This window comes from Cucumis melo, chromosome 8 (assembly GCF_025177605.1).
Source record: "Cucumis melo cultivar AY chromosome 8, USDA_Cmelo_AY_1.0, whole genome shotgun sequence".
Classification (NCBI taxonomy): Eukaryota; Viridiplantae; Streptophyta; class Magnoliopsida; order Cucurbitales; family Cucurbitaceae; genus Cucumis; species Cucumis melo.
In genome coordinates, this window is record NC_066864.1 from 24,298,561 (window position 1) to 24,311,270 (window position 12,710).

Genomic DNA, 12,710 nt, shown 5'->3' on the forward strand with positions numbered 1-12,710 from the left:
GTTTGAAGGTCTAGTAGTAGAATCTCTTACTTGGAGATTAGTTAAAACCGAAATTATCTTACCGTCACGGTCAAGCTATCCAACAGTCAAGTCCTAAACAGAAAGAGCAATTTACTAAGTTGGATAACTTCACTCACATTTGACTAAGGATCCAAAATTCAGTTAATTTAACTTACCCAAAGTCAAGCTCGAATTCGATTTACACTTAGTTGGACAAATTCTCAGCTCAGCTTCCAATTAAATCTAACCAGTCTTTTAAGAAAATAATTCAATTTAATCCAAAATTAAATTATTTAGGGTCCAACCAAATCTTTCTTGGGCATTTACCAAAACCCAAATGAAACTTACCAAAAATATAGGTGAAAAGGCTAAAATAGGCTTGGCTAAGGAGAAACAGCTAGGCGACTCGGCTAGAAGACTAGGTGGCTCGACTAGAAGGCAGAAATGGCTTGGGTAGGCGACTTCACATGCGCAGGGCGGCTCGGCTGAAGTTGCGTGCGGCTTGGCTTGGTTCACGAAGGGACAGCTCGAGCGGTTGGGGACGGCTCGGCTTCCAGCGAACGCACGGCGCGAACAGTGGCTCGGGTTTGCAGTGATCTTTGACCCGGCTGGATGGAGCTCCAACGATGGCACACACGACGACCGATGGAGATAGTTGGCTATGCGACGACATTCGACTTTGACAGAATAACTTGTGGTGGCTGACGAAACGCGAACGGCGACTGACTGGGCTTCGACGATGACGCACGAACGCTAAGGCAAGGACGGAGGAGAGGGTCGGCTTCACAGACGACGCGGTGGAGATGACTCTTGACTAGGGCAGATGCAGACGACTCGAGTCGGTGAATAGCCTGCCTTACAAAACCCGCGGCGCAGAGGACGATCAGTCGACTCGGTCTCATTGCGACGATCGACGGAAGTCAGGCGGCGGCGACGGCGGCAATTGAGACTAGGGTTTTTAAAGTTTCTTTGAGTTACTTGAGAAAGAAGATGGTGAAAAACCACCACGCATCCCAATACTCTAATTAAAGAAAATTAATAATAATATAAAATTATTTTTTTTCTTTAATTTAATTTCCCAAAATCTCCTCCTCTCTCTCTTCGTTAAATCCCATCAAATCTTCTCTTTAAACTCAAATTTCCCTCTCTCTCCAATCCAATAACCCTTTTTCTTTCTAAAATAATATATAACCTTAAATAATTACATTATCTTCATAATATAATTATTTTATCTTTAAATTTCAATTAACTATACAATCATACATAATTAATCAAATTTCTCCCAAAAGCAAATCTCTTAAAACAACCAACTCTAATCAAATATTCCAACAATTGAAAGAAAAATTATATTCAAAATTTTCAAAAATTACACTTAAGATAATTAAAATTAAATTATCTTAATTTGGGGCATTAGATAGATAATCAATAACATAGTGAATACCAATGAAAATATGACCTAGATTTTAGTGACTTAATAAATACAAAACTTTTTATTTTAAAGGCTAAATTAAAATAATAGCTCACTTTATATAGGTTTCTTTAAATTGACTTTACCTAAAAAAAGCTCAATCCAAATATGTTGATAGTAAATTGAAATTTTTGTTCTTAAAAATATTTTCCTTTTTGAATTAGAAAAAAGAAAGAAGGTTGGAACATAGGAAATTTAAACATAAAGAAATATGATTTAAAGAAGGTTACAAATTATTTTCGGCCATTGAATTGTTAAAAAGAAACAATTTAGTTCTGTCAACTTTGATTAGTTAGTAATAATTTAGTTTATTTCTTTCAAACTAATTTCCAACAATTTAGTTACCTTATTTCTAAATTTGTAATGTTTTAGTTAATAAGGTTTAACAAGTTTAACTTAATCATTTTATTTTACTATTTGTAACTATTTAATCCATGTCGTAAAAACACAATACTAATATTATTTAATGAAAATGGTTCTACGTGTAGAGTTAATAAAAGTCGATTCTCATTTACAAATAATAAAGATTAAGTCACCATATAATCAAATTTGATAGTTAAGTTTGATGAGATTTTTTTACTATATATAACACAACTTAAAGTTTTACAATTTTAAAGTATAAAGATTAAATTGTTGTATATTAAAGTTCAGATGCTAAAACTAATTACATACTTAAAATACAAAGATTGATCAACTTAATCGATTACAATTTAAAAATATAGAGATGCATAGTGGTTAAGCCAAAATTTGATAAAGGGCACCATGTAATTAAAAATTTGTAAAAGAAATAGCACACTCCATGATTTAACTAATTTAATATATATTACAATTTTTTTTTATGAGTTTTCATGTTTTTGAAATCAATCTAAATTTTTTAAAAGAAAAAATATGATCACGAGGCCAACAAGGATGTTGTTGTAAATATGCACGAGGAACTTGATCCTATTAAATTATAAATATATATGTAGATAGGTCCGTATATATATAAATATACATGTACATATATAGATATACATGCATGTATTTATATATTTTTTGTTAAAGACTATATAAATTTAATATTGAAAATACAAAATGTGAAAAGTGGCTCTGCAGTGGAAATGGAGTCTGATTATTGTTTAGCTATGCTCATTTTATTTAGTTTGTTAGACATTACTAATGGAATAAACAATGAAACAGAAGTATTATGAAAATATTTTCAAGCTATGATAGTACTAAACAAATTTGGGTTATAATACAAAGTTTAGTCTTCCAATCTTGAAGTTTGTTTATTTTTAGTTAATGCATTTTTAGATGTCTAATTTTAATCTTTATATTTTTAATGCATCTTAAATTTAAATTTAGTTCACAGAAGACAAAGTTAATATTTACCTTCAAATATATTAAAATGAGGCCATTGTTTTTTTTTTTTAACAAATATAGAAAAATTCACTGCCTATGTGTCTATCACAGACAATGATATTTTTCTAAAATGAACAAAAACAAACTAATTAAAACAAAGAGATTATAGATGTGGCTGAGTGATCTCATAGTAATTCATTCATAAATTTTTGAATGTCAAAATTTAAGCTCAATACATTCAATAGAAATTTCAAAATTAGTGGAAAGAATAAGTTTAAATCTAAGCTTTAAAATATTAAAGATGGGAAACAAGATATTATACTTTAATTTTCTTCGATTGAAATTAATGTTTGACTAGTTAAACTCATGTCAACCAAATTTTAACTAGACCTTAGTGAACAAGACACAATGAGATTCCATAGGCAATAATGTCTTTGGTGGAAAGGTTTCCCATATAAGTAATTTTAAGAAATTTTGGATTCAACTCATACAACTTAATTATCATATTGTACATGTCTTTTTCGTTTTGATTAAGTATGGCTTTTTGTAATTAATAGATGAAGTAAAAACATTTGGCATAGGAATGAATATTTGATGTCAAATGAAATAAGTAGTTTAATTTTAATTTATACTAAATCTTTTATTGACTTAACTCTCAATATGTTATGGAAAAGTCAAAATAAGATTGGCAAAATCTGTGGATTACAATGGACCAAAGAGTGCTGACAAAAAGATTTAGAACTATTTATCTTGAAGACCATAGCTTATTCGACAAAAACAATTTACTAAAGAAGTCGATAGAACAACTCTAAATTTTGTTTTGGTATGAATTAAAAACTTCCAAACTAATAACCCATTTATTTAAATCTCAACATGCTGTTTAAGACATTGAATTTAGTTTCTGAAGCTAAGTCTTGCATTAATGCTGTGAAGTTAGAAAAATTTATGTTTGAGGTTTAGAGTTTGCTTCGTCTAAATTTAGGAAATATATGTTTCGACAAAGAGTTTAGTTATTAAGTCGGATGTTTTTTTAATTGTAAAAAGTTTATGTCAAAACATTCACATTAATTCTGCGTTTTATTTATTTATATGCTATCATTCCACCGGGTATTAAAAAAAAACTCCTTTTTATACAAATTACAAAGTTGAAAAGGAGTTTAAAAAAATATCTATTTATATTATTAAATTTTAGATATTATATCAATTTAAATCATAAACTAATAATTACATCAATATAAACTCTAAATGTTTCTAAGTGTATCAATTTAACACCCTTCGTTACTTCTCATTTCAAGAAATCTCATGCGAAGCTCATAATTGTATTCATTAAACCTCTAAACTTTAAATAATGAATCTAACTTAGATTCTTGAACAAAATTTCCTTTAAAAATCATCCATGTACATACTATCATTTGTTCATTTTTAAAGGTAATGATGTAATGAAAGAGCCTAATTTATGTCTATAAAAAATTAGGAATTTATTTTGTTCAAACTATAAGTCATACATATTAGTCTAAAGATATCTTGAAAATGGTGTAAATTAACGCATTTGCAAGCTCAAGATTTTAATTTATACAACTATTTCAAGGTTTTATAAATACAACCCAAAATTTATATTGTAAAAAAATTATTTACGCTTGTTAAGTTTTCACATTTGGCTAAATAAGGGGACGATAATGGTAAGAGAATGATAATCGTAAACATATAGAAATAAAGTTAGTTTATAACAATATCATATCACTGCGAACATGTTTCAAAGAAAGAGGAAGATGGAGTTCTTTGATAAGTTAGGTGCTAAACACTAATGAGGTTGGGAAGAAAAATGCAATACCCGTCTCCCCGTCCCCAGTTTAGGTCTGGAAAACTCTTTTTTTTTTCTTTCTATCAATACTTCCCCTTCAACAATGGCATCTTAAATGTTTAGCTATTAGTACTTTATATACATTCTGTGAATATTTCATTAAAAATTTTGCACTAAATCAGATAGCCCATGAAGAAATCTCTATCACTCTTGAAACCAGAAAAGTTCAACAAACTTCCATGGAAGGGGGGAAGATGGAAGGGGGGAAGAAGAAGACATGAAAGATACAACTGTGTACCATTTTTATATACAACCAAAAGAAGTTGACTTTTGGAGAAGCTCTACAGTCAAAGAAAAAAAAAGTTTAAAACCTGAAAATACAAAATGAAGATGAAGTTGAAAGAAATAAATAAATAAAAGAAAAAAAGGGAAGGTCATTGTGTGGAGGTAAATGAATGTGAGGCAAAGGTAAACAAAATAAAACCTAGGCTTAAATGTCAGAAATTTGAGGGCCTAAGTATTCTATTCCATCCATTTGAGAGTTTTCTGGCACCTCAATCTCTTCTAACCATCTATAACCCTCACCCTCTTCTTCTCCCAATCCCATGTCACCATCTGCATTACAAAACATTTAATATGTAAGAATCAGAATAGTGCAAAATCATAAAATTATAAACTTTCTATAGTACTAAGTCGGGATATGGGAATTAACTTCTAGAGAAAGAGTACATGCTAATTATCATCGAGCATATAGAATCATAAACTTGTGTAAAAACAGGAGAAAATAAAAAGAGGAACTAAGACATCCATATCAAAATAACCTGCATTATACAAGTTCTAAGTTCTAACAAAAACAATCATCGTGCCAATTCGAGCCCTATTATATTAAAAAGACAAAAACGATCCCATGACCTCGACAAAAATAGCATAATGAAGTACGGGAAAATGGGGGTTTTCAGAAACAGTTCTTGTTTCTATTTTAGGAGAGAAAAATTAAGTAAGAATTACAGTTCAAATTAAAATAATAAAAATAACAGCAACAATGTCCCACCCAAAATATTATTTCATGAACTTGTCAAAATTTCACAATCTGAATGTTGTTTTCCAGAAAAAGTCCAAATGACAAAAAAAAAGTCACTTTCAAAAAACAGTTATTTCTTTTTCTTTTTCAATTTTAGAAGGATTACTGCAGATTTTACCCTTACAAAATCGCTCCCAAAAACAGACAAAAACACGAGAACAAACAACCTAATAAAAACAGTTATCCAAAGTTTACACATAACCAATTAAGACAGCTGTCCCTTTTTGCATCATTTGAAGTGTCCTAAAGTCAACTTAAGTGATTAAATAAGGAATCGTCATTTGCAACTTACTTGGAAAAGATGCATAGGGATGTTCCTTATAATAGGAACAATCTCGACCATCCTCCATGGAATAAGGAGGTCCAAGCACATCAAGCACCGCACATGGCGTTATAGCAGTGAATGAGTGGATGTTGCCTCCAGATGTTGGGTACAAAACAGAGGTACTGCAGGGTGAAGTGAAGACAGCATCAGCTTTCAGCTTTGCCAATCTCCCTGCAAAAGGGAAAAAAGAAAACAACCCATCATCACTTCAGGATCAACAACCAGAACTTCTCCCAACAATTTCATATTTTATAATAAGAAACTTGCAAAGCGCTCACTTTCACAAGGTTGGGCAGTATCATCACTGTTGGTTGGATCAACCCAATCATAAGATTTGATGTGCATTTTCCCCAAAAGAAGCTTACTGAAAACAGTCATTCCTGGATGGTTGTGTAGAGGGATTACACCAGTTGCAGGGAGGAAGAAGATACACAACTGTAGTAAGAAGAAAAACGATGTGCCATCAGGAATTTGAAACCAAGCAATCAAACGTTGTTTACACATTTTGGAAAAAATATTTATAGATGTTACAAAACCTATAGAGAATATACACACAGCTCAACTAGATTTCTAGTTTGCAGCGACTTAAAAGAGTGCCCTCTTGACTGTACATACTTAGCTTTTCAGGATTTGTAACTTACCGCTTATAGTTCACAAGTTTGGTCGCTCTAGTTATTCTCCTATAATCTCACTATTGTTTTTTTAATCTTACATCAATGGGAGTATTAACTTCAGACCTATTGGCTAAGGACATGTGTTTTAACCAACTCAGGTTTAACAAAAATGTCACTATTAATTCATGGCTCTTTTGTCCACTAGCCCTTGGGCCAACCCATATATTTTGTGCACTTTGACTAATATATATAACTTATAATCTTTTAGCTTGCCTTAAATTCAACTTGAATGCTAATAAGTAATTTCATGATTTATATCAATTTGATTAATCTCGTGGTTTATATATGCTTTCCCTTTTGAACATAGAAAGGGTTGCTTTAGACGAAAACCAGCCCGGAACTGGTGAAAGGCACTACATTAGCCTTACCGAGAAATTGTCGCATCTGTATATGGTTGTGTATGTGACTCTAGGGGATCCTTTGACTGGAACATTGGGCTTGAAAAACTGCAAATTACTACTAAGTCCAACATCTTCTGCCTTCATATTATCTGCAGCATTGAAAAAGTAAAAAGAATTTGGTCAATATTAAGTTCAAAATCCAATGATCCTGGACCCTACAATTTCTCCCAAAAACCATGGGCTTATCAAGGAATATAATTATCAGAGAATGCTCATCAGTCATCACTGATCATGTGCCCCCCATGGCACAACAAACACAACATAAAAAAATATTTGTAAGAGAGAAAGAGAGAGATGTATGTTGATTGAGGATGTAAACAAATACTACAAATACTATATTGTTCAGACAGATGAATCTATTCCTACAAATCTGCTACTTCTTTTATTATGTTAAATTATATAAATAAAAAAAACCTTGAATTTCCTCTTTTTGTCAAAATCACCGCTATACTTTCAAAAGCGGCAATCTTACCTTTGACCTTTATTAATCTTACCTTTCAATTTTCAATAAAGGTTACAAAACTATCATAGATTTAGAGCATATATCTTTAAAAATTTAGAAAAAATTAGGACCAAAATAGTGAGGCAATGGCCTAAAACAGAAATTAGTTCGAAAAGTATACAGATCCGTTTGAAACAAATACCAAAGTTCAAGGTATTATTATAATTTAGCCTTTTTATTATTATCTCATAATTTCACTAATCTTCATTTCACAATCATGAGCTGACCATAGATTTGAAATAGCCCCCAAATTCCCTTTGTTTTTTAATATTTCAAATCTGCTAGTTAAACAGAAACTATGTGGCTCAAATATGTCCCACGAGGCCAATAAAAAAAACCAAATAATTCATGTTCACTCAAGTAAATGTTGGGGCATCGAAGTGTGTGATATTATGATTAAAAAAGGGAAAAAAATGCATCAGAAAGATAATTTAAACAAGTTCCTCTGATAAAATTTATAAAATAATAGGAGGGTTTTTCATCTACTCTTCCACAAGAGAAGAAAACCTCCCCTCTCTCTCTCTCTCTTTGGGTTTCAGTCTAAAATTAAAGAATCCTATAAACAATTCAAGAGCATAGGGGTGAAATTAACATATAAGCACGATATATAATATGACAAATCAATAAGGAGAAGATCAAGAAATTACTTAAGAAACAGAGTAATGAAAAAAAATTCCACTGTTGTATAAAATATGCATGTAGCCAGAAATAGTAATGCTGCTAGAACCTCAGAACTTTCCAAACCATGTCACTTAGCCAAAAATGAAAAGACAAAAATAAATAAATCAAAGGATCGAACAAAGCTAATTTCCTAGTGATTGTTAAAACATAAAGAAATCAAACAGTCCAAGAATCAAAAGGATGAAACAAAATAGGATTGAAACTGTGAAATATATTACCAAGAATGCAGCAGAGCTTTTCAACATCACAAGGCAGTGGAACAGTTCCAGGGCCTTTGAAGACTTCCCTACAAGAAACAAACAGTTCCTGAAGCGCCATAGGAACTACAGGAATAGGCGGCCGTTTGATCTTTCTACATTTCCTCTTCTTAAAATCCCTTCTCACGTACTGAACCTTATTCACATGCCCAATTCTATTACTACCTCGATCGACCGCTCTCGTTTCCATCCTCGGGAGAACTCAAGAAAACCCCCCTCCCACAAAAAAAAAATTAACACGGTTCAACCCAAAATCAAAAACCCAGATACGAAAAACATCGAAGGATGCAGAAATACGATCTGGTTCGGTCTTTATAAAGCAGAGGAATCAAAAATTGAAGAGAAATGGAAATGGGGTTTGTTGAAAAACGAGAAATCAGAGACGAACAAGTAACAAAAACCGAAGAAAAGGGAAAAAGTCGGGAAGAAGAAGGAGATGAGGATGAAAGAACAGAAAAAGGAAGTGAAATAAGAAAATATTATATAGAAAGAAGAAGAGAGGAGAAAGAAAGGAAAACCGGGGGCCATTTGGAACAGGAGGAATTGCTTGAGTAGAATGATAATACATTGTGAGATGGGGGGGGGGGGGGGGGGGGGGGGAGGGGGGAGAGAAAGAAGAAGGAAAAAAAAAGTGGATAAAATAAAGAGAAAAATGGAAGAAAGAGAGAAATCTGCTTGGAGGGGTTGGGTGGCCGCCCCTAAGATTGAGAATAAACTGGTGGTATACAGAACCTGGTTTGGGGATTTGGAAACAAGGTACTAGTGATAAAATTTGACTCTTCTAGCCCTAACAATGGCGGATTTGTTGCATGGGTGTGAACAGAGGATTTCCCCAAACGGCAACTAAGGATTCCTTTTGTAATATCTTTTTTCTTTTTGGGGTAAACAAGAAGTAAACGCCATTCCATTACAGTTTTACAAACAACCTATAAGCAAACAGTGGTTTAGGGAATGAATTATTTTTAATTTTCTTTAAAAAAATTTATAAAACATGTTTTTCATCCCATTGGAAAATTGAAATTTTGTTTTAAATGATAATAATGTTATCTGTAAATACAGCATAAAAAATAAATTATTTATAAAACCGAAAAACTAAATTATTTATATAATATATAGATTTTATAACCATAAATTTTAACATTAAATTAATTTTAAATAATTAAAAATATTTTATAAAAATTAATTTTAATAAATATAACCCCTCGTTTAACAAAACAGTTATTCTTTTTTAAATATTCAAGGTTTACTTTAGGCTTCAATCTTCCGCTCCTTCCTTCTTTTCTTTTTCTATAATTTTTCTTTTATATGTTTTTGAAGTCATGGTCATTGTTCTATAATCATTATTATTCTTTCTTTTATATTTTTCCTTTTTTCACTTTTTCAAATTTCCACTTGATAAACCTATCTATAAGAAGAGGGTTATCTTAACACATACACGTGTCGATAAAAATCACAAAACGCGTTGGCAATGGTTATTCCGACGTCGAGAGCCACATCGGGGACAATGTCAACAATAGTACGTCACAATAGGCAAAGTTAACGCTGGAACCGGATGACATCGGCCATTCTTTTTGCCCGACACTAGCTTTGTCGACTGACACGAAACATCAGGGAAAATCTTAAACCCGATGTCTGGTTGAGGCATTGACAATAGCGTATTGTTAACATACACGACGGCTTCGGCAAAAGAGTACCTCTAATGCTGCGTCGAGGGAACTTAGACAAACACCGCGTCGATAGAGGTGTCTAAAACCGACGCCATTTATGCATCGAGAAAACCTTTTTAAAATATTTTTTATTTTTTATTATTTAATTTTCTTTTTTTTTTTCAATTAGATTCTGATTCGATTTAAATTCAATCAAATTCTAAAAAATGACTAACATAAAATTACTAAAATATAATTGAAATATCAAATCAAATTTATATTAAAATTAATTCAAATGTTAAAAAGGTATAGTAGGTTCAGGAATTACATGATAAATAAAAACTAAAAACTAAATCTACTAATGGTCGCGGACGCCAGTTTCCCATGTCTCCCCACCTACAATGAAAGGAAATTAAATTTAGATATATATAAGTGATAAAAAAATTAAAGAACTTAAAAAGTTGAAAAATACGTACCGCAATGGAATAAAGGTCCTCTTTGTGCCCAAGTTACTTCTTCAATCATCTTCCTCATTTCTTCCATCTATCGGGCATTTTCTTCATGTTTTCAGTTACTTTCTTCCATTGCTCGCGTATGTTGTGCAATACATTCTTGAGTGTTGTCAAGGCGGGCTTTTAGCTCGGTAACCTCTCTAGCTTACACCACTTGCTCATATGATGAAGATGAAGAATTGCCAACAGTCTTTCGGGACTTTGGCCTAGGGCCCCAACAAGACCTTTTGAGCAGCCCAGTTGTCTACCCAAAATTGTCTCGCATATCTCGTCTTCGGAGAGTGGTTGTGAACCCTTCGAGTGGGTTGAGATTGGAGTTCCAGCATTTGATTCTGCAAGAAAATTTTTTATTAAAGCAAACTTATAAATTAAATATACAAAAAAAAAAATCTTAAACTTACATGTGCATTCGCGACCGCTTGCACAAAACAACCTAATCACATATCCAATACCCCAACTTTCACTACATCTAAGTTTAAACTAAAAAGCTACCGTAAGTACTGCATGATAGCCAAAACAACCTAATCACATATAACTACTTTAATCTTTAAAAGCTACATAACACTTCCAACTAACAAGCTTTAGAAACTATCTCAACACTTCCAACAAATTATAAACCAGTAAAGACTACCATAATTCTAACTAACACTTAATTTCAATAAACAAACCATAGTCACAAATAAAAAAACTACTAGCTACCATAACTGCATAATAGCCACAACAAATCAATAAAAAATTTCAAATATTTAAACTATTTCAACAATTTTAAAATCTTCAATTTTATTGATTATAACACTTTTGTTACATTTAAATATAATTTCAACTGGGATCCTCTATAATAATCATAATTTCAATAATTTAAACACTAATCGACTACAATTTTGAATATTCCATTTGTACATACAATTTAATTCATAAACGATTTATATACATTTTAATTCATAAACTTTCAACAATTTATACATACAATTTAATATCAATCAAATAAATTTAATATCAATCTATACATACAATAATCAATATACAATCTATGTTCTATTTATGCAATAAATTAAATACAAATCATACATTTATTTAGAAAATAAAAATAAAAACAAAAACGTATGTTTACCAAAATGTAGAGACTGCAGCATAGGACGACAACAAAAAGAGGACAGTGGGAGGCAAAGGGTGACAACTGCGAGCAAGGAAGTGGCGGACGATGACTGCAATGGTAGACGACACGGCAACAATGTCTCTCTCGTTCTCTCGTTCTCTCTTTCTCTTTTCTTTTTCTCTTCGTGCATTCTGTGTTCTGTGAACACAGAACTTATTAACAAGGTTCTTGTGACGCAGCCCGAAAATATCGCGAGAACCCACTAATCTTGATGTCATAAGTGAAAACATTGGAATTACTTGGGATCAATCCCGACGTTTCACTTTATGGCATCGAAGAAAATTTCAAAAGTTATAGTTCTCCGACATGGTCAACTTTACTTCGGTCAAAGACAGACCAATCTCGATGTCTTTCTGACAATGCAGGGAAAAGTTCGAAATAATTATTTAAATTTTCAGTTTTTCCCGACGTGGTCAACCCTGACATCGTCATAGGCTGACACTCTTTGACGCCATGCATGTAGACGTCGAGGAAACCTTTAATTGAAATAATAATTTCAATTTTTCCTTACGATGTGAAAGTATACACGTCGAGGATGCCCCAACAATTGTCAATGTCTACTTTCATGGCATTAAAGAAAATTGAAATTATTATTTTAATTAAAGGTTTCCTCGACGTTTACGTGCATTTTGTCGAGAAAACCTTAAGTTGTGCCGACATCTTCAAAAATATGTCGAGATAGAGGACCAATCTCGACACAGGTTTACGACATTGGGGTAAATCTTACCCGACTTCGTCTATCACGACGCATTTTGGTGTGTCGGGATAGCTTCAATTTCTTGTAGTGGATCTTTGCCATCTCTCATATATTTCCTCTTTCAAATCTAAACAATCGTGTATCAAAGCTAAATGATCTTTGTTCAAG

General features: G+C 32.2%; 1 protein-coding gene across 1 annotated transcript; it reads right to left on the bottom strand.

Moving 5' to 3' along the window:
- Positions 1-4,793: 4,793 nt before the first annotated feature.
- LOC103486005 (plant cysteine oxidase 2-like) lies at positions 4,794-9,358 on the bottom strand. The gene is made up of 5 exons (XM_008443795.3): positions 8,493-9,358; positions 7,059-7,180; positions 6,295-6,451; positions 5,984-6,187; positions 4,794-5,225 (listed from the first exon to the last, which is right to left on the bottom strand). Exons 1-5 carry the CDS (start codon positions 8,719-8,721, stop codon positions 5,101-5,103), a joined length of 837 nt encoding a protein of 278 aa, XP_008442017.2. The 5' UTR covers positions 8,722-9,358; the 3' UTR covers positions 4,794-5,100.
- Positions 9,359-12,710: the final 3,352 nt, after the last annotated feature.